Here is a 21,403-nt window from a genome sequence, read left to right as displayed (position 1 = left end):
GCGTGAGTTAACTCACGTTGCCATTTGCACTGGCGTGAGTTAACTCACGTTCATAGCAGAAACAGAAACTGCATTAAATGCATGCAATAACAGAACAGACTTGTGATTAGTCTAGAAAGACCCGTAATCACGACACATTCATAACTTAACCAAATTATGCCAGTTTAAGAAGTTTATTGGATAATACGACATAATTGATCAAAATTACTTAAAAACATCGTTTTTATCACAATCACGTAATCACATATAAACGATCCAAACAGTCCAAATTTCATAAATTCGTCGGTAATGACCCGTAATAATTTAATAATTTAAACACACTTAATGACACATAAACAATCCAAAATAATTCATTTCATTTATTTATATAATATTAGTTACATATTGGCCATAAATATCAAAATTACACAATAGGCCACCAAAAAATATGTCGGGTTGTAATACCACCAAAAAATAGGACGAACACCCACCGACCCAAAAGTGTCATAACCTATCTAACTAGACTAGTGATAGTGCATAATCTCCATCTTCATCCATGACTTCGTTCTCTTGCTTTGGCTTTTCCGGGGTGTCTAAAGTAATAGGATTGTGCTCATTTGTTGGTTTCTTTGGCGGCTTTGGCTCCTTAGACATGAGCTCATCGAAGGCGGCATTTCTATCCAAAAACTGAAAAAGCCATTGCTCCGCATCACCAATCTTGTGAGTCATCCACTCCTTAGGAGGAGGTGGTAGCGGACAATTTTCTTTCAACTTCACATGAAGAAAGTGGTCGGGAATCAAGCAAAGGCACATTATGTTGGAATGTGCATTAAGTGGTGGAGCACTCCAGATTGGAAAATATGTCTCACATGAACCACCCAATTCGGGTAAAGTCAATAGAACAACCGCTCTATTGTAGCAACTAGCAACAATGTGATCCATATCCTGAGTGGTCAACCACTTCTCTGGAGGTGCAATACCACTTTTACTTGTTGGAGGGTGTAAACCATCCAAGATAAGTTTGTAACGGCTCTCGGTAGCATATATTGGCAAGTAGTCACTCTTGTGAGTTTTCAACTCATTAATAAGTGCATGACGAACCAAAACATGATCATCCTCATGAAATCCCATATGCCTAGCTACGACCCGGAAACCACAATTACCATCCCCTCTAACATTCACATTGTCTTCAACGTAAGGTCTCATGAGATTTGGAATTTGTGAAATGTATGGTATTTGCAAATAAGGTTGTTTTTTTGAAGTAGGAGTTGAAGTTTGTGAGCGGGAGCAAGTGCCAAGACGAGAACCTTTAGTTTTATGAGACTTACTCTTGCCATGTGTGCATTGACTATCGGGATTTTGAGCATCACTAGTCTCCCACCTAGAGGGGATTCGACCGGTGGACCTCGTTTTCGGTGTAGACTTCACCCTTTTAGGTGTCCCCTTGGTGGCCACTTTTCTCGGAGGTGGCTTCAACATTGTTTCCTCCGGAAATCCTAGTTCACGCAACTTGTATTTGATGAAGAGTTTCATCTTGTAAGGGGACCTCTTGATACGTTCTTGAATGGTGTCCCATTCCTCAGTAACGGAAAAATTGGCATCAACCTCTTCTCCGATTACACTTAACCATCGCCAATGAGGGTGTATTTCTTCCAAAAGAATAGGCAATTTTTTGCTTTCTCTTCTCGGCAAGAATACAAGCACAAGGCAACCCGAACGTTGCCATTTGCACACAACCACAATCTTTTTTAGCAAAGCCGAATCTCCTAGAGCGTTCATATTCTTCATCGATGAAACCCAAAGCGGCCTTAGAGACATACCCCTCCAACTCGGAGAATAACTTGTTTTTTTGTATTTGTGCACCATGACGGTTTTGCTCCTCCCAAAACTCCTATGTATCTCACCGAATTGGTTTTTCAACATTTTGTCTATTTCATCCCAACCAAATCTCCCACACTACTCCTCAAGTATCTTTTCAATTGTGCATGAGCCGATTCAACAATGTTGGTGCTCCTACACCCTAGATGCAAGTATGTATTCGTCCATGCCCTCACAAAATGCTTCTTAAGGGGCAAAACAGTTTCCTCAACATATTTAACATACAATGGAAACGATCCGCATACCTCATCTTTGAATGTCAACCATGCAATTGCAAATGAATCCTCCGTAGGAGAGTTAACCACATCTCTCCAAGCACTCACTATTTTCTTAACAAGCTCACATTGCTTGTCATCATCCGCTTCCTTTGCTTCTTTGGCAACAACTTTTCCTTTTCCTTTCGAAGGGTTGGCATTGACTTTACAATCCGCGATGCACCTAGATCTTACATTATTCTCAATATGAAAATAGCAAAGTACATGGTCCGTTTTAGGGAGAACTTCGGCAACGGCTTTGATCAAAGCGGGGTCCCTATCAGTTACAATCACCTTAGGCATGTTGTGTTTTGAGGTTAAAAGACCAACCAACATCTCAAGTGTCCATATGAAGTTATTCTCTCTTTCAAAGGAAAGAAAGGCAAACGCAACCGAATAGGTCATTTTGGTAGAGATGACACCAACAATCTCAAATAATGGCATTCGGTATGTATTGGTTTTGTAGGTGGAGTCCATGACCAAAACGGTGGGAAAAGTGTTGAGCATATCAATTGAATCCGGATGAGCAAAGAATAAATCTTCAAGAGTGGTTTCCTCGCTATTTTCTCTTGTGAATCCGACCGGTTTCCGACATCGTTACAGGGACTTACTTACTCTTCTCCAGACTAATGTGGATGAGAAGCTTGTACACACTCTAGTGCAGTTTTATGATCGGGATTATCGGTGCTTCACTTTTCCCGACTTTCAGTTGGTGCCCACACTCGAGGCTTATTCTTGCTTGATGGATTTATCTATTGCCGAGGGGACACCTTTCACGGGTCTTGTGCATCCCCCTACTCCCTTGGTCATTGCTAAGGATCTCCATCTCAAGACCTCTGATGTCTCCAAGAATCTTGTCACTAAGGCTCGCATCCGAGGTTCACTTCGAAGTATCTACTTGAGAAAGCCAATCTCAAAACTACTTGTCAGGACACTCTCGAGGCTATTCTTGCACTACTCATATATGGGCTTATCCTCTTTCCAAATCTTGATGACTTCGTGGATATGAATGCTATTATGATCTTCCGCTCCAAGAATCCGGTTCCTACTTTGCTGGCTGACACATACCATGCTATCCACGATCGATCTGGCAAGGGTCGTGGATACATTCTTTGCTGTGTACCTCTCCTATACAGGTGGTTTATTTAGCACCTTCCGAAGTCTTTCCACGATAATCCAGAGAATTGGACTATTTCACAGCGGATTATGGCTCTCACCCCTAACGAAGTGGTTTGGCTCACTCCTGCCGCTAGGGTCAAAGAAATTATCTTCGGTGGTGGGAAGTTTCTTAATGTACCTCTTCTTGGTACCCGGGGTGGAATCAACTATAACCCGGAGCTCGCCTTGCGACAATTTGGTTTCCCGATGAAAGAGAAGCCCATCTATCTTGCTACATCTCCTTATTTCTTCCATTACTCTAATGCTCCTATAGGAATAAGAGAAGATTTCATAGAGGCTTGGTCAAGATTCGGAAGAAAGAGGTGAAGCATATGGGTGTGAGATCCAACTATACTCAATGGGTAATAAACCAGGCTGAGAAGATCGGCATGCCTTACCCCGCCATGAGACATGTGTCCGCATCTATTCCAACCATGCCTTTGCCTCTACCTCTGCCTACCCAGGAGATGTATCAGGAGCATCTAGCTATGGAGAGCCGAGAGAAGCATCAATGGAAGGCCAGATACTATGACGCTGAGAATTTGATCATGACTTTGGATGGAAAGGATGAGCAGAAGACTCATGAGGTTTTGACGTTGAAGAGGGAGTTGGCTAAGGCTAGAAAAGAAATTGAAGAAAAAGATAAGTTGCTTATGAGGGATTCCAAGAGGGCTAGGGGTGCCCGTGACTTCTACGCCCGATATTGCAGCTACGAGTCTGAGTCTGAGCCTGAGGATGATCCTTCTACTTCCTATGCTTGAGGATTCCTGTTTTCTTGTCGGTGTTTCATGTTGTTTACATTTTAAAGTCTATCCCTTGGCTTGGCATTTCAAAGGGGATCGTCCTGTAAAACTATATGTTGGTTGTTGGTTTCCCATTTATGTTAATTGCTGTGTAGTAATGTTTATAAAAGTCCTAATTTGTCTAAAAACCCTTCGATAACAACAAAAGAGTCTTTTTGCATATGCATCTGTACATATCATGCATCATATGCATCATACATTGGTCACCAAAAAACAAGACTTCCCTTGTGCTCATTACCTCCTGGTTCTTCTGCCGCAGTCTGAAAGGTGGCTCGTGCTCGTAAAGTTTACCAACCGACCATAGTTCGTCAAACCAGATTATATAGAAGGAGACACATGGCTAATTTCGAAGAAGAGAATGCTCAGCTCCGTGCCGAATTGGCTGCTATGAAAGAAGACTTGGTCAAGGCTCATGACGCTATGTCTACTCTGATGGCTGCACAAGAACAACCGGCCACGTCTGTCCCAGCTACTACCGAAATGATTCCATCCATCCCATTATCTACTGTGGCTTCTGATGCTCGGTTTGTTATGCCCAATGGGCGCCCTTATGGACTCTCATCTTTCTATGCTCCCAACACTGCGGCTGGTATTCCTGGTATTGGCAATCAAGGACAGATTCCTGCAACAACTTTTGCCTCTACAACTACCTCTATGCCTCAAGTGACTACTGTTGTTACCAATCCTGTTGTACACACTGTGCAACAGGTAATCGATGTTGACACTCCGCGTGGACAGGACCCTATAATGGAGGCTATGAGAGAACAGTTAAGAGAGCTAGCTGGAGAGCTCCACGAGGTCAAAGCTAGCCGTGGGAATGGTGTTTCTGCTAAGGCTCGTGGTCTGTGCCTGGTATCCCAGTTTGAGGTTCCTAAGAAGTTCAAAGTACCAGATTTTGACAAATACAATGGATCTTCTTATCCACACATCCATGTCATTCGGTAAGTCCGGAAGATGGCCAACTACGCAGATAATGACGCGCTGATGATCCACTGCTTCCAGGATAGCCTGACGAAAGATACGGCAGACTGGTACACTGGCTTGAGTAAAGACGATATCCATACTTTTGAGGAACTCGCCGCTGCTTTTGAAAATCATTATGAGTTTAACACCCTCTTGAAGCCGAATAGGGATTCTCTTAAGTCTTTGTCTCATAAGTCAGACGAAACCTTCCGTGAATATGCTCAGAGATGGAGAGGGGCAGCCGCCCGTATTTCTCCTCGGCTTGATGAGGAAGAACTGACACAGACATTCCTGAAAACTTTGAAGAAGGAATATGTTGAAAGGATGATAGTCTCTGCACCAAATAACTTCTCCGACATGGTTACTATGGGAACTCGTCTAGAGGACGCTATCAGAGAAGGCATCATTATTCTTGAAAAAGGTGAGTCCTCAGCTAGTGCGCCAAAGAAGTATGGTAACGGCCACCATAAGAAGAAGGAATCCGAGGTAGGGATGGTGTCCGGTAACCAATTTACAGCTACTGTTGCTCCTATTAATGCTGCTCAGTTACCTCTACCCTACCAATATATGCAGTACTCTCAACATCCTTTCTTTCCACCGTTCTACCAGCAATATCCGCTGCCACCGGGTCAACCACCAGTACCCGTTAATGCCATTGCTCAGCAGGTACAACAGTAGCCTCCTGCTCAACAGCAACAGCCGCAACAACAGGGCCCTCGGCCCAAGCCTTATTTTCCACCAATACCAATGCGGTATGCTGATCTGCTCCCAACCCTACTTGCTAAAGGGCATTGCGTCACCAGACTAGGCAAGCCTCCGCCTACGCCATTGCCTCCCAGGTTCCGACAGGATCTCAGATGTGAATTTCATCAGGGCGCTCAGGGCCACCATGTTGAAGGTTGCTATGCTCTGAAGTACGTTGTAAAAGATCTAATAGACAGGGGTCAGTTGACCTTCGAAAATAGTGTCCCACACGTTCTTGACAATCCACTTCCAAACCATCTGGCTGTTAACATGATTGAGGCTTTCGAAGGAGTCTGTGCTCTTGATAAAATTGAAACATCTCGGATTCCTCGAGAGGCTCCCACTTTAGATGTCCGTAATGTTGCTACTCCTTTGGTACCGCTACATGTCAAGCTTTGCCAAGCTTCCTTGTTTAATCACGATCATGCTTCCTGTTCAGAGTGTCTTCAGAATCCTATGGGCTGTTGTATCGTGCAGGGTGATATACAGAGTCTAATGGACAACAAGCACTTGGTTTCTAGTGACGTTTGTGTGATTGTGCCAGTGTTTCATGATTTCCCTACCAAAAGTGTACCTCAGACAAGGAAGGTCGAACCCTTGGTGATCAGGCTACCTGGCCCGGTATCGTATGCCTCTACTAAAGCAATCCCTTACAAGTATGATGCGACTATGATTGAGAATGGTGTAGAAATGCCTCTGGTATCCCCAGCTGCGGTTGGTAACATTGCTGAAGAGACTACAACTCTGAGAAGTGGAAGGGTTCGCCCACCCTTGTTCCAGAAGAAGGTTGTTACACCTGCTGCCACAGTAACTCCACCGGTTGCTTCTCCTGTTGACAAGAATGCCATCCCATCGAGCCAATCTATTGAAGAGTCTAATCTGGACGAGATTTTGAGGCTCATTAAAAAGAGCGATTATAAGATTGTAGACCAGCTGCTGCAAACTCTGTCAAAAATATCCATCTTGTCTTTGCTCCTGAGCTCGGAAGCTCATAGGAAAGTATTGATGAAAGTACTGGAACAGGCCTATGTTGATCATGAAGTCTCCGTGGATCAGTTCGATGGAATAGTGGGTAACATTACTGCTTGTAATAACTTATGGTTTGGTGACGACGAACTCCCCGAAGCAGGGAAATACCACAACTTAGCTTTGCATATCTCAGTGCACTGTAAATCTGACATGATATCCAACGTGTTGGTGGACACTGGATCGTCCTTGAATGTAATGCCTGAGCCTACGCTGAGACAGTTGAGTCATCATGGAATTTCTCTAAGGGGAAGCAGTTATTTGGTTAAGGCTTTTGACGGATCTCGTAAGGATGTTCTTGGAGAGGTAGATCTACCAATTACCATTGGTCCGGAGACGTTCCAGGTCACTTTCCAAATCATGGACATCAACGCCTCTTACAGTTGCGTCCTCGGAAGACCGTGGATTCACGATGCTGGGGCAGTAACTTCCACTCTGCATCAAAAGCTTAAGTTTGTGAGGAATGGTAAGCTTGTCACTGTACATGGTAAAGAAGCGTATCTGGTTAGCCAAGTGTCATCTTTCTCTTGTGTTGAAGCAGGGTCCGCTGAAGGAACGTCATTTCAAGGCTTGACTGTTGAAGGTGCGGAACCCCGAAGAGCTAGTGCTACTATGGCTTCATTGAAAGACGCCCAGAAAGCTGTTCAAGAAGGGCAGGCTGCTGGCTGGGGCAAAGTGATACATATTTTGGAGAATAAGCGCAGAGAGGGCCTTGGCTTCTCCCCGACCTAGGGCGTTTCAACAGGAACTTTCTATAGTGCTGGGTTTATCAACGCTATTGTCGAAGATGCTGCTGAAAGTAGTTATGTGCCTGTGTTTGTTGTACCAGGAGGCACCGTGTGAAATTGGGAGGCCGTTGATATTCCTTTAGTCATGCATACCTCCATGTAATGTGTCTTGTTGCTCATGCTTTTCTTTGTTTTCAAAATAACAATCCTTTCGCTCTGCCCAAGGTGAAAGTGATGTCTTTGTAAGGGCATGTTTGTTTCGGCATTGCCGTTATCAACAAAAGTTGTCGTCTTTTCCGCGACTCTTTGATTATTACTTTTTAGTGCTTTTGGAAATAATGGTAATGCCAGAAAAAACCAAAACGTCTTTGTTTTCTTATTAATTTCAAAAATCTGCATGAAAACCTTTTTCTAAAATCATCCAAATCATATTATGCAGATTGAACCATAATAAACCCGTTGAACACAGTGACCTTACGGTTCCTCCAAATTTTGAATTCCCTGTATATGAAGCCGAAGATGAGGAGGATGACGAAGAGATACCATATGAGATCACTCGACTGCTTGAGCAAGAAAGAAGAACCATTCAGCCTCACCAGGAAGAGATTGAGCTTGTCAACCTGGGTATTGAAGAGAACAAGCGAGATATCAAAATTGGTGCTGCACTTGAGCCAGAAGTGAAAGAGAAGATCATCCAGCTTCTTCATGATTATCTAGATGTCTTTGCATGGTCCTATGAAGATATGCCGGGTCTGGATCCCAAGATTGTGGAGCATCGGATACCGACAAGACCTGAATGCCCCCCTGTTAAGCAGAAATTGAGAAGGTCTCGTCCAGACATGGCTCTTAAGATTAAGGTTGAGGTGCAAAAGCAAATTGATGCGGGTTTCCTCATGACAGCTGAATATCCTGAGTGGATCGCCAACATTGTACCAGTGCCGAAGAAAGATGGGAAAGTGCGAATGTGTGTTGATTACAGATATTTGAATAAAGCCAGTCCAAAAGACAACTTCCCATTGCCTCATATTGATGTACTCGTTGACAGTACTGCTCAATCCAAAGTGTTCTCCTTTATGGATGGTTTCTCTGGCTATAACCAGATACGGATGTCGCCTGAAGATAGAGAAAAGACATCCTTCATCACTCCATGGGGAATGTTCTGTTATAAGGTAATGCCTTTCGGCTTGATAAACGCTGGTGCTACCTATCAAAGAGGTATGACTACTTTGTTTCATGATATGATTCACAAAGAGATTGAAGTATATGTAGACGATATGATTGTGAAATCAAGTGACGAAGAGCAGCATGTTGTATACTTGAAAAAGATGTTTGAAAGATTGAGAAAGTACAAACTACGGTTGAATCCCAACAAATGTACATTCGGTGTAAGATCTGGAAAGCTGCTAGGCTTCATTGTCAGCCAAAGAGGCATCGAAGTGGATCCTGACAAAGTCCGGGCCATCAGAGAGATGCCGGCTCCTCAAACTGAAAAGCAGGTCAGAGGTTTCCTCGGACGCCTGAATTATATATCTAGATTCATATCTCACATGACTGCTACTTGTGGACAAATTTTCAAATTGCTCAGAAAGAATCAGCCTGTTGTATGGAATGATGAATGCCAGGAAGCTTTTGATAGCATTAAAGAATACATGTTGGAACCACCTATCCTTGTCCCGCCAGTGGAAGGAAGGCCTTTGATTATGTATCTGTCTGTGTTAGATGAATCCATGGGTTGTGTTCTCGGTCAACAAGACGAGACTGGAAAGAAAGAACATACTATCTATTATCTGAGCAAGAAATTCACCGACTGTGAGACTCGGTATACAATGCTTGAAAAGACTTGTTGTGCTTTAGCTTGGGCTTCCAAATGCCTGCGTCATTATATGGTGAATCATACAACTTGGTTGATATCCCGAATGGATCGAATCAAGTACATCTTTGAAAAGCCTGCTGTTACTGGAAAGATTGCACATTGGCAAATGTTGTTGTCTGAATATGATATTGTGTATAAAGCTCAAAAAGCAATCAAAGGAAGTATCCTTGCTAAGCATCTTGGTTTTTAACCTCGTGATGATTACCAGTCAATCAAGTTTGAATTCCCTGATGAAGAGATTATGTACCTAAAAGCAAAAGACTGTGAGGAACCGCTGATTGATGAAGGGCCGGATCCCAATAGCAAATGGGGGTTGGTATTTGATGGTGCTGTCAATGCTTATGGTAAAGGGATTGAGGCCATTATTGTAACTCCGCAGGGGCACCACATTCCTTTTACTGCCCGAATAACTTTTGAATGCACGAACAACATGGCTGAATATGAAGCATGTATCTTGGGAATTGAAGAAGCAATTGACTTGAGGATCAAACGTCTTGACATATACGGTGATTCCGCGCTTGTCATTAATCAGATAAAAGGCGAATGGGAAACTCATCATGAGAAGCTGATTCCTTACCGAGACTATGCAAGACGGATGTTGACATATTTTACGAAGGCTGAGCTACACCATATCCCTCGGGATGAAAATCAGATGGCTGATGCCCTTGCTACTTTGTCTTCCATGTTTCGTCTGAACCACTGGAATGACGTGCCCATAATCAAAGTGCAGCGTCTTGATAGACCCGCTCATGTGTTTACTATTGAAAATATGCCAGATCAGGCTGATGAAGATGTGAATGACGGAAAGCCTTGGTATTATGACATCAAGCAATTCTTGCAGAATCGTGAGTATCCACCTGGTGCTTCTAACAAAGACAAGAAAATGTTGAGAAGACTGGCTAGTAAATTCCTTATGGACGGAGAAATCCTATACAAGAGGAACTATGACATGGTCTTGTTGGGATGTGTTGATGAACAAGAAGCTGAGAAATTAATGCATGATGTACATGACGGTACTTTTGAGACCCATGCTACGGGTCACACTATGTCAAGAAAACTGTTAAGAGCCGGCTATTACTGGATGACAATGGAACACGACTGCTACAAACATGCCAAGAGATGCCACAAGTGTCAAATCTATGCTGACAAGATTCATGTGCCTCCACATGCCCTCAATGTTATCTCTTCCCCATGGCCTTTCTCTATGTGGGGCATTGACATGATCGGAAGAATCAAGCCAAAGGCTGCTAATGGACACCGTTTCATTCTAGTAGCAATTGACTACTTCACCAAGTGGGTTGAAGCTGCTTCCTATGCAAATGTGACCAAGCAAGTGGTAGTGAAGTTTATCAAGAATAACATCATCTGCCGACATGGCGTTCCCAGCAAGATCATCACTGACAATGGTTCCAATCTGAACAATAGCATGATGCAAGCTTTATGTGAAGAATTCAAGATTGAACATCACAACTCTTCTCCTTATAGACCTCAGATGAATGGTACAGTTGAGGCCGCTAACAAGAACGTCAAGAAGATTGTTCAAAAAATGGTCACTACTTACAAAGACTGGCATAAGATGCTACCTTTTGCCTTGCATGGTTACCGTACTACGGTGCGCAGTTCAACCGGGGCAACTCCTTTCTCTCTCGTATATGGCATGGAAGCAGTTCTCCCTCTGGAAGTGGAGATTCCATCTCTTCGAGTGATCATGGAAGCAAAGTTGACTGAGGCTGAATGGTGTCAAAGTCGGTATGATCAGTTGAATTTGATTGAAGAAAAACGCATGGGTGCTATGGCTCACGGACAGTTGTATCAAGTGCGAATGAAGATTGCTTTTGACAAGAAAATCCGACCTCGGGAATTCAAGGAAGGCGAACCTGTATTGAAAAGAAGGATAAGCCAGCAACCCGACCCAAGGGGCAAATGGACACCTAACTATGAAGGTCCTTATGTTGTCAAGAAGGCTTTCTCTGGTGGTGCTTTGATCCTTACACACATGGATGGTGTTGAACTTCCGAATCCTGTAAATGCCAATATAGTCAAGAAATACTTTGTCTAAAAATATGAAAAGAACAGCGTGGTAGGTCGAAAACCCAAAAGGGCGGCCTAGGCAAAAATGCGCTTCTCGGTGGGTCGAAAACCCGAAAGGACGATCCAGGCAAAAGTTAGGGACAAAAAAAAATAAATATGAAAAAGCTCGCTGAGATTGTACGCAACTCAGGCAAAAATGAGCGTCTCAATGAGCCGAAAACCCGAAAGGGCGGTTCATGCAAAAATGAGATTGATATGAAAGACAAGTAACTATATCTGGCAAATCACCATCACCCCTTGGGGCATCTGCAACTGTCAATGATCGTCTTCATCAGAAGCTTCTATACTTGTGAATTCAAAATTTCTATGAAATGTAGTGGTCATCGTGTTCAATGTACCACCAACCAATAAAATTACCATTTTCCAAGCTTTGTAAATCCGTGGAGTTACGCCTTTGGCTGACTTTCACTCTTCTACATCAATTTGAGCCTGTGCTTTTGACTGAAATTCTATTTTCTTTCTATTTTCAATGCTATATACAAAATATTTTCTTCCTACTTGATAATGTCAATGTCTGAAGCAAACATCTTTGAAAATTGAAAAACCTTTTTCTGTCTATTTTGAAAGCAAACCTGAGCAATAGGGTACATTCCAGTGAAACATGCATGAATAAATGTGTGTCAATGTCTATTTCAATACATGTTACAAGCAGGTTGTTCCCTAGGATGATCTGTGGTCAATGGCAAGAATGAAAAAACAGAATGAAAAATGAAAAATGAAAAATGAAAAGCTCGCTAAGTCGAAAACCCGAAAGGGCGGCTTAAGCAAAAATGAGCACCCCACTGATTGACAACCTATGAAGGCAATTCAGGCAAAAATGGGGCAATGAAAAGAATGTATTCCCGGTGGATCGAAAACCCGAAAGGGCGGTCCAGGCAAAAATGGGACTGAAAAATGAAAGAATGAAAAATAAAAGAATGAAAAATGATATGAAAAGCATTGACCACAGATGCGAACATCCAATGTTTACCCAGCACTGACACGCCTAGCAATGGCGACTTGTATCAAAGAACCTTCCAAGGTTCCCTCTTCTGCAAGTTTTGTATATGTGATATGATATATTGCCCTCAGCCATGGTTTTGATACGTCTCTCAACGACGGTCTCTCCAGGGAGGATTTCCATGTGTATATGTTATAGCACGAGCCACTACGTGCCCAATCTTCCAATGTTTTGTCTGTCTCTGTGAAACCTTCTTGCCAAATTGTAAACCAATCATGCATTTCAAGCGTTCATACATGCATAATCATGCATTCTATATGCTCATGCATTTGTTAAATTGTTACACCATATATACATGATGCATTTTCTATCTCAACTTTCGATTCAATTCAATGCCTATGTCTCTTTCAATCTCAATTTTCAATTCAATGTCTCTGTTAATGCCTCTGTTAATGTCTCTGTTAAAGTCTCTGTTTATGTCTATGTGAAAACTCCTGTGAAATTTATGTGAGCCAACGTTACTTGGCCATGTTTCCACTTGCAAATTTGATGTCTATGTTAAAATCTCTGTGAAAGTTTCTTCTGGGCCAACGATAATGGTCATGTCTATCTTCAAGTCAAGTTAATGTCGATCTACTCTCAATTTGCGTCTTGCTAAATCAAGCTTCCCATGTATCTTGCTATATGTTTTATTATTGGTCAAGTGGTTAGTTCGATCCAAAGAACAGCTTGTACCTGCTTATATGCCTGTGTTTTCGGTCAAACGACAAGTTCGATCCAAAGAACAGTTTGTACCCGACTTATGCTGTGTTTCCAATCAAGTAGCAAGTTCGATCCAAAGAATAGCTTGTACCTGCCTATCTGTTTGTGTTTTCAATCAAGCAGCAAGTTCGATCCAAAGAACAGCTTGTACCTGCCTATCTGTTTGTGTTTTCAATCAAGGAGCAAGTTCGATCCAAAGAACAGCTTGTACCTGCGTATCTGTTTGTTTTTTCAATCAAGTAGCAAGTTCGATCCAAGGAACCACTTGTATCTGCCTATGTATCTGTGTTTCCGGTCAAGTGACGAGTTCGATCCAAAGAACAGCTTGTACCTGTCTTTCGTTTCTGGTCAAGTAGCAAGTTCGATCCGAAGAACAGCTTGTACCCATCTTTTATTTGTATTACTTGGTCAAGTGGCTAGTTCGCTCCAAAGAACAGCTTGTACCTACCTTTTGTCCCCTGGTTTGTCTACCCTGTTAATGTCTACCTAGATCCCCAGTGATATGACATATCTTGTGGACTCCAATTTTGTTTGTCTTGCATTCATAATCAAAATGTTGCATGGCATTCATGTTTTTGAAAATGTGAGAACGTATTTTTATGTCCAAAAACAGTGCAAATGTTAATATTTAAGTATCTTCGTCTCGTCAAATCAAAGACTTCGTCTCTTGACCCTCCGGACAAAGAAACTTAAATAGGGGCAGCTGTCATACCCTAATTTTGGACCTAAAAATACTTGCTCAAAATGATTTTCTTATTCTCTGAGATGGGTCTTTGACTCTTGAGAGATTGCAATTGACTGTTGTTTTACTCTGATATTTTACTCTACTTTATCTGAAATTTACTGCTATTACTTGAAAATGTTTAATTGTGATTTTGTCTGTGGTTTTCTTGCATTTCAAGCCATCCAAAAGGTTTTTCTTGCATATCAAGTCATTTGAAATTGTCTCTGATCAATTGCATATTTCTCTGCATTTTATTTCAATGTTATTTGCAAAAATTCATGAAAAAGGGTATTTTAGTCGTTTCCTGCATTCAAACTCATTTTAATCCTTGTAAATGGTCTCTGAGTCTTTTCAATTTGTTTGTATAAATCCTTGTTTCAATTCCATGTTAAAATCCATTTCAAACCTAGAGGGGATTCGACCGGTGGACCTCGTTTTCGGTGTAGACTTCACCCTTTTAGGTGTCCCCTTGGTGGCCACTTTTCTCGGAGGTGGCTTCAACATTGTTTCCTCCGGAAATCCTAGTTCACGCAACTTGTATTTGATGAAGAGTTTCATCTTGTAAGGGGACCTCTTGATACGTTCTTGAATGGTGTCCCATTCCTCAGTAACGGAAAAATTGGCATCAACCTCTTCTCCGATTACACTTAACCATCGCCAATGAGGGTGTATTTCTTCCAAAAGAATAGGCAATTTTTTGCTTTCTCTTCTCGGCAAGAATACAAGCACAAGGCAACCCGAACGTTGCCATTTGCACACAACCACAATCTTTTTTAGCAAAGCCGAATCTCCTAGAGCGTTCATATTCTTCATCGATGAAACCCAAAGCGGCCTTAGAGACATACCCCTCCAACTCGGAGAATAACTTGTTTTTTTGTATTTGTGCACCATGACGGTTTTGCTCCTCCCAAAACTCCTATGTATCTCACCGAATTGGTTTTTCAACATTTTGTCTATTTCATCCCAACATGTTGCCAAATCTCCCACACTACTCCTCAAGTATCTTTTCAATTGTGCATGAGCCGATTCAACAATGTTGGTGCTCCTACACCCTAGATGCAAGTATGTATTCGTCCATGCCCTCACAAAATGCTTCTTAAGGGGCAAAACAGTTTCCTCAACATATTTAACATACAATGGAAACGATCCGCATACCTCATCTTTGAATGTCAACCATGCAATTGCAAATGAATCCTCCGTAGGAGAGTTAACCACATCTCTCCAAGCACTCACTATTTTCTTAACAAGCTCACATTGCTTGTCATCATCCGCTTCCTTTGCTTCTTTGGCAACAACTTTTCCTTTTCCTTTCGAAGGGTTGGCATTGACTTTACAATCCGCGATGCACCTAGATCTTACATTATTCTCAATATGAAAATAGCAAAGTACATGGTCCGTTTTAGGGAGAACTTCGGCAACGGCTTTGATCAAAGCGGGGTCCCTATCAGTTACAATCACCTTAGGCATGTTGTGTTTTGAGGTTAAAAGACCAACCAACATCTCAAGTGTCCATATGAAGTTATTCTCTCTTTCAAAGGAAAGAAAGGCAAACGCAACCGAATAGGTCATTTTGGTAGAGATGACACCAACAATCTCAAATAATGGCATTCGGTATGTATTGGTTTTGTAGGTGGAGTCCATGACCAAAACGGTGGGAAAAGTGTTGAGCATATCAATTGAATCCGGATGAGCAAAGAATAAATCTTCAAGAGTGGTTTCCTCGCTATTTTCTCTTGTGAATCCGACCGGTTTCCGACATCGTTACAGGGACTTACTTACTCTTCTCCAGACTAATGTGGATGAGAAGCTTGTACACACTCTAGTGCAGTTTTATGATCGGGATTATCGGTGCTTCACTTTTCCCGACTTTCAGTTGGTGCCCACACTCGAGGCTTATTCTTGCTTGATGGATTTATCTATTGCCGAGGGGACACCTTTCACGGGTCTTGTGCATCCCCCTACTCCCTTGGTCATTGCTAAGGATCTCCATCTCAAGACCTCTGATGTCTCCAAGAATCTTGTCACTAAGGCTCGCATCCGAGGTTCACTTCGAAGTATCTACTTGAGAAAGCCAATCTCAAAACTACTTGTCAGGACACTCTCGAGGCTATTCTTGCACTACTCATATATGGGCTTATCCTCTTTCCAAATCTTGATGACTTCGTGGATATGAATGCTATTATGATCTTCCGCTCCAAGAATCCGGTTCCTACTTTGCTGGCTGACACATACCATGCTATCCACGATCGATCTGGCAAGGGTCGTGGATACATTCTTTGCTGTGTACCTCTCCTATACAGGTGGTTTATTTAGCACCTTCCGAAGTCTTTCCACGATAATCCAGAGAATTGGACTATTTCACAGCGGATTATGGCTCTCACCCCTAACGAAGTGGTTTGGCTCACTCCTGCCGCTAGGGTCAAAGAAATTATCTTCGGTGGTGGGAAGTTTCTTAATGTACCTCTTCTTGGTACCCGGGGTGGAATCAACTATAACCCGGAGCTCGCCTTGCGACAATTTGGTTTCCCGATGAAAGAGAAGCCCATCTATCTTGCTACATCTCCTTATTTCTTCCATTACTCTAATGCTCCTATAGGAATAAGAGAAGATTTCATAGAGGCTTGGTCAAGATTCGGAAGAAAGAGGTGAAGCCTATGGGTGTGAGATCCAACTATACTCAATGGGTAATAAACCAGGCTGAGAAGATCGGCATGCCTTACCCCGCCATGAGACATGTGTCCGCATCTATTCCAACCATGCCTTTGCCTCTACCTCTGCCTACCCAGGAGATGTATCAGGAGCATCTAGCTATGGAGAGCCGAGAGAAGCATCAATGGAAGGCCAGATACTATGACGCTGAGAATTTGATCATGACTTTGGATGGAAAGGATGAGCAGAAGACTCATGAGGTTTTGACGTTGAAGAGGGAGTTGGCTAAGGCTAGAAAAGAAATTGAAGAAAAAGATAAGTTGCTTATGAGGGATTCCAAGAGGGCTAGGGGTGCCCGTGACTTCTACGCCCGATATTGCAGCTACGAGTCTGAGTCTGAGCCTGAGGATGATCCTTCTACTTCCTATGCTTGAGGATTCCTGTTTTCTTGTCGGTGTTTCATGTTGTTTACATTTTAAAGTCTATCCCTTGGCTTGGCATTTCAAAGGGGATCGTCCTGTAAAACTATATGTTGGTTGTTGGTTTCCCATTTATGTTAATTGCTGTGTAGTAATGTTTATAAAAGTCCTAATTTGTCTAAAAACCCTTCGATAACAACAAAAGAGTCTTTTTGCATATGCATCTGTACATATCATGCATCATATGCATCATACATTGGTCACCAAAAAACAAGACTTCCCTTGTGCTCATTACCTCCTGGTTCTTCTGCCGCAGTCTGAAAGGTGGCTCGTGCTCGTAAAGTTTACCAACCGACCATAGTTCGTCAAACCAGATTATATAGAAGGAGACACATGGCTAATTTCGAAGAAGAGAATGCTCAGCTCCGTGCCGAATTGGCTGCTATGAAAGAAGACTTGGTCAAGGCTCATGACGCTATGTCTACTCTGATGGCTGCACAAGAACAACCGGCCACGTCTGTCCCAGCTACTACCGAAATGATTCCATCCATCCCATTATCTACTGTGGCTTCTGATGCTCGGTTTGTTATGCCCAATGGGCGCCCTTATGGACTCTCATCTTTCTATGCTCCCAACACTGCGGCTGGTATTCCTGGTATTGGCAATCAAGGACAGATTCCTGCAACAACTTTTGCCTCTACAACTACCTCTATGCCTCAAGTGACTACTGTTGTTACCAATCCTGTTGTACACACTGTGCAACAGGCAATCGATGTTGACACTCCGCGTGGACAGGACCCTATAATGGAGGCTATGAGAGAACAGTTAAGAGAGCTAGCTGGAGAGCTCCACGAGGTCAAAGCTAGCCGTGGGAATGGTGTTTCTGCTAAGGTTCGTGGTCTGTGCCTGGTATCCCAGTTTGAGGTTCCTAAGAAGTTCAAAGTACCAGATTTTGACAAATACAATGGATCTTCTTATCCACACATCCATGTCATTCGGTAAGTCCGGAAGATGGCCAACTACGCAGATAATGACGCGCTGATGATCCACTGCTTCCAGGATAGCCTGACGAAAGATACGGCAGACTGGTACACTGGCTTGAGTAAAGACAATATCCATACTTTTGAGGAACTCGCCGCTGCTTTTGAAAATCATTATGAGTTTAACACCCGCTTGAAGCCGAATAGGGATTCTCTTAAGTCTTTGTCTCATAAGTCAGACGAAACCTTCCGTGAATATGCTCAGAGATGGAGAGGGGCAGCCGCCCGTATTTCTCCTCGGCTTGATGAGGAAGAACTGACACAGACATTCCTGAAAACTTTGAAGAAGGAATATGTTGAAAGGATGATAGTCTCTGCACCAAATAACTTCTCCGACATGGTTACTATGGGAACTCGTCTAGAGGACGCTATCAGAGAAGGCATCATTATTCTTGAAAAAGGTGAGTCCTCAGCTAGTGCGCCAAAGAAGTATGGTAACGGCCACCATAAGAAGAAGGAATCCGAGGTAGGGATGGTGTCCGGTAACCAGTTTACAGCTACTGTTGCTCCTATTAATGTTGCTCAGTTACCTCTACCCTACCAATATATGCAGTACTCTCAACATCCTTTCTTTCCACCGTTCTACCAGCAATATCCGCTGCCACCGGGTCAACCACCAGTACCCGTTAATGCCATTGCTCAGCAGGTACAACAGTAGCCTCCTGCTCAACAGCAACAGCCGCAACAACAGGGCCCTCGGCCCAAGCCTTATTTTCCACCAATACCAATGCGGTATGCTGATCTGCTCCCAACCCTACTTGCTAAAGGGCATTGCGTCACCAGACTAGGCAAGCCTCCGCCTACGCCATTGCCTCCCAGGTTCCGACAGGATCTCAGATGTGAATTTCATCAGGGCGCTCAGGGCCACCATGTTGAAGGTTGCTATGCTCTGAAGTACGTTGTAAAAGATCTAATAGACAGGGGTCAGTTGACCTTCGAAAATAGTGTCCCACACGTTCTTGACAATCCACTTCCAAACCATCTGGCTGTTAACATGATTGAGGCTTTCGAAGGAGTCTGTGCTCTTGATAAAATTGAAACATCTCGGATTCCTCGAGAGGCTCCCACTTTAGATGTCCGTAATGTTGCTACTCCTTTGGTACCGCTACATGTCAAGCTTTGCCAAGCTTCCTTGTTTAATCACGATCATGCTTCCTGTTCAGAGTGTCTTCAGAATCCTATGGGCTGTTGTATCGTGCAGGGTGATATACAGAGTCTAATGGACAACAAGCACTTGGTTGCTAGTGACGTTTGTGTGATTGTGCCAGTGTTTCATGATTTCCCTACCAAAAGTGTACCTCAGACAAGGAAGGTCGAACCCTTGGTGATCAGGCTACCTGGCCCGGTATCGTATGCCTCTACTAAAGCAATCCCTTACAAGTATGATGCGACTATGATTGAGAATGGTGTAGAAATGCCTCTGGTATCCCCAGCTGCGGTTGGTAACATTGCTGAAGAGACTACAACTCTGAGAAGTGGAAGGGTTCGCCCACCCTTGTTCCAGAAGAAGGTTGTTACACCTGCTGCCACAGTAACTCCACCGGTTGCTTCTCCTGTTGACAAGAATGCCATCCCATCGAGCCAATCTATTGAAGAGTCTAATCTGGACGAGATTTTGAGGCTCATTAAAAAGAGCGATTATAAGATTGTAGACCAGCTGCTGCAAACTCTGTCAAAAATATCCATCTTGTCTTTGCTCCTGAGCTCGGAAGCTCATAGGAAAGTATTGATGAAAGTACTGGAACAGGCCTATGTTGATCATGAAGTCTCCGTGGATCAGTTCGATGGAATAGTGGGTAACATTACTGCTTGTAATAACTTATGGTTTGGTGACGACGAACTCCCCGAAGCAGGGAAATACCACAACTTAGCTTTGCATATCTCAGTGCACTGTAAATCTGACATGATATCCAACGTGTTGGTGGACACTGGATCGTCCTTGAATGTAATGCCTGAGCCTACGCTGAGACAGTTGAGTCATCATGGAATTTCTCTAAGGGGAAGCAGTTATTTGGTTAAGGCTTTTGACGGATCTCGTAAGGATGTTCTTGGAGAGGTAGATCTACCAATTACCATTGGTCCGGAGACGTTCCAGGTCACTTTCCAAATCATGGACATCAACGCCTCTTACAGTTGCGTCCTCGGAAGACCGTGGATTCACGATGCTGGGGCAGTAACTTCCACTCTGCATCAAAAGCTTAAGTTTGTGAGGAATGGTAAGCTTGTCACTGTACATGGTAAAGAAGCGTATCTGGTTAGCCAAGTGTCATCTTTCTCTTGTGTTGAAGCAGGGTCCGCTGAAGGAACGTCATTTCAAGGCTTGACTGTTGAAGGTGCGGAACCCCGAAGAGCTAGTGCTACTATGGCTTCATTGAAAGACGCCCAGAAAGCTGTTCAAGAAGGGCAGGCTGCTGGCTGGGGCAAAGTGATACATATTTTGGAGAATAAGCGCAGAGAGGGCCTTGGCTTCTCCCCGACCTAGGGCGTTTCAACAGGAACTTTCTATAGTGCTGGGTTTATCAACGCTATTGTCGAAGATGCTGCTGAAAGTAGTTATGTGCCTGTGTTTGTTGTACCAGGAGGCACCGTGTGAAATTGGGAGGCCGTTGATATTCCTTTAGTCATGCATACCTCCATGTAATGTGTCTTGTTGCTCATGCTTTTCTTTGTTTTCAAAATAACAATCCTTTCGCTCTGCCCAAGGTGAAAGTGATGTCTTTGTAAGGGCATGTTTGTTTCGGCATTGCCGTTATCAACAAAAGTTGTCGTCTTTTCCGCGACTCTTTGATTATTACTTTTTAGTGCTTTTGGAAATAATGGTAATGCCAGAAAAAACCAAAACGTCTTTGTTTTCTTATTAATTTCAAAAATCTGCATGAAAACCTTTTTCTAAAATCATCCAAATCATATTATGCAGATTGAACCATAATAAACCCGTTGAACACAGTGACCTTACGGTTCCTCCAAATTTTGAATTCCCTGTATATGAAGCCGAAGATGAGGAGGATGACGAAGAGATACCATATGAGATCACTCGACTGCTTGAGCAAGAAAGAAGAACCATTCAGCCTCACCAGGAAGAGATTGAGCTTGTCAACCTGGGTATTGAAGAGAACAAGCGAGATATCAAAATTGGTGCTGCACTTGAGCCAGAAGTGAAAGAGAAGATCATCCAGCTTCTTCATGATTATCTAGATGTCTTTGCATGGTCCTATGAAGATATGCCGGGTCTGGATCCCAAGATTGTGGAGCATCGGATACCGACAAGACCTGAATGCCCCCCTGTTAAGCAGAAATTGAGAAGGTCTCGTCCAGACATGGCTCTTAAGATTAAGGTTGAGGTGCAAAAGCAAATTGATGCGGGTTTCCTCA

General features: G+C 43.1%; 1 protein-coding gene and 2 pseudogenes across 1 annotated transcript; 2 read left to right on the top strand and 1 right to left on the bottom strand.

Annotated features, from left to right (window-relative positions):
• Positions 1-498: 498 nt before the first annotated feature.
• Positions 499-1,767, bottom strand: LOC146913620 (uncharacterized). The gene has a single exon (XM_085720955.1). The coding sequence runs from the start codon at positions 1,765-1,767 to the stop codon at positions 499-501; it is 1,269 nt and encodes a 422-aa protein (XP_085577081.1).
• A 2,641-nt stretch (positions 1,768-4,408) lies between these two features.
• On the top strand, positions 4,409-7,696 carry LOC146913619 (uncharacterized; annotated as a pseudogene).
• Positions 7,697-17,384: 9,688 nt separating this feature from the next.
• Positions 17,385-20,672, top strand: LOC146913618 (uncharacterized; annotated as a pseudogene).
• The last annotated feature ends 731 nt before the right edge of the window (positions 20,673-21,403 follow it).

This window comes from Medicago sativa, chromosome 6 (assembly GCF_051527215.1).
Source record: "Medicago sativa cultivar Bolivia chromosome 6, Bolivia_mono, whole genome shotgun sequence".
NCBI lineage: Eukaryota > Viridiplantae > Streptophyta > Magnoliopsida > Fabales > Fabaceae > Medicago > Medicago sativa.
The sequence above is the reverse complement of the archived record's forward strand: the minus strand, read 5'-3'. Positions and strand labels throughout refer to the sequence as shown.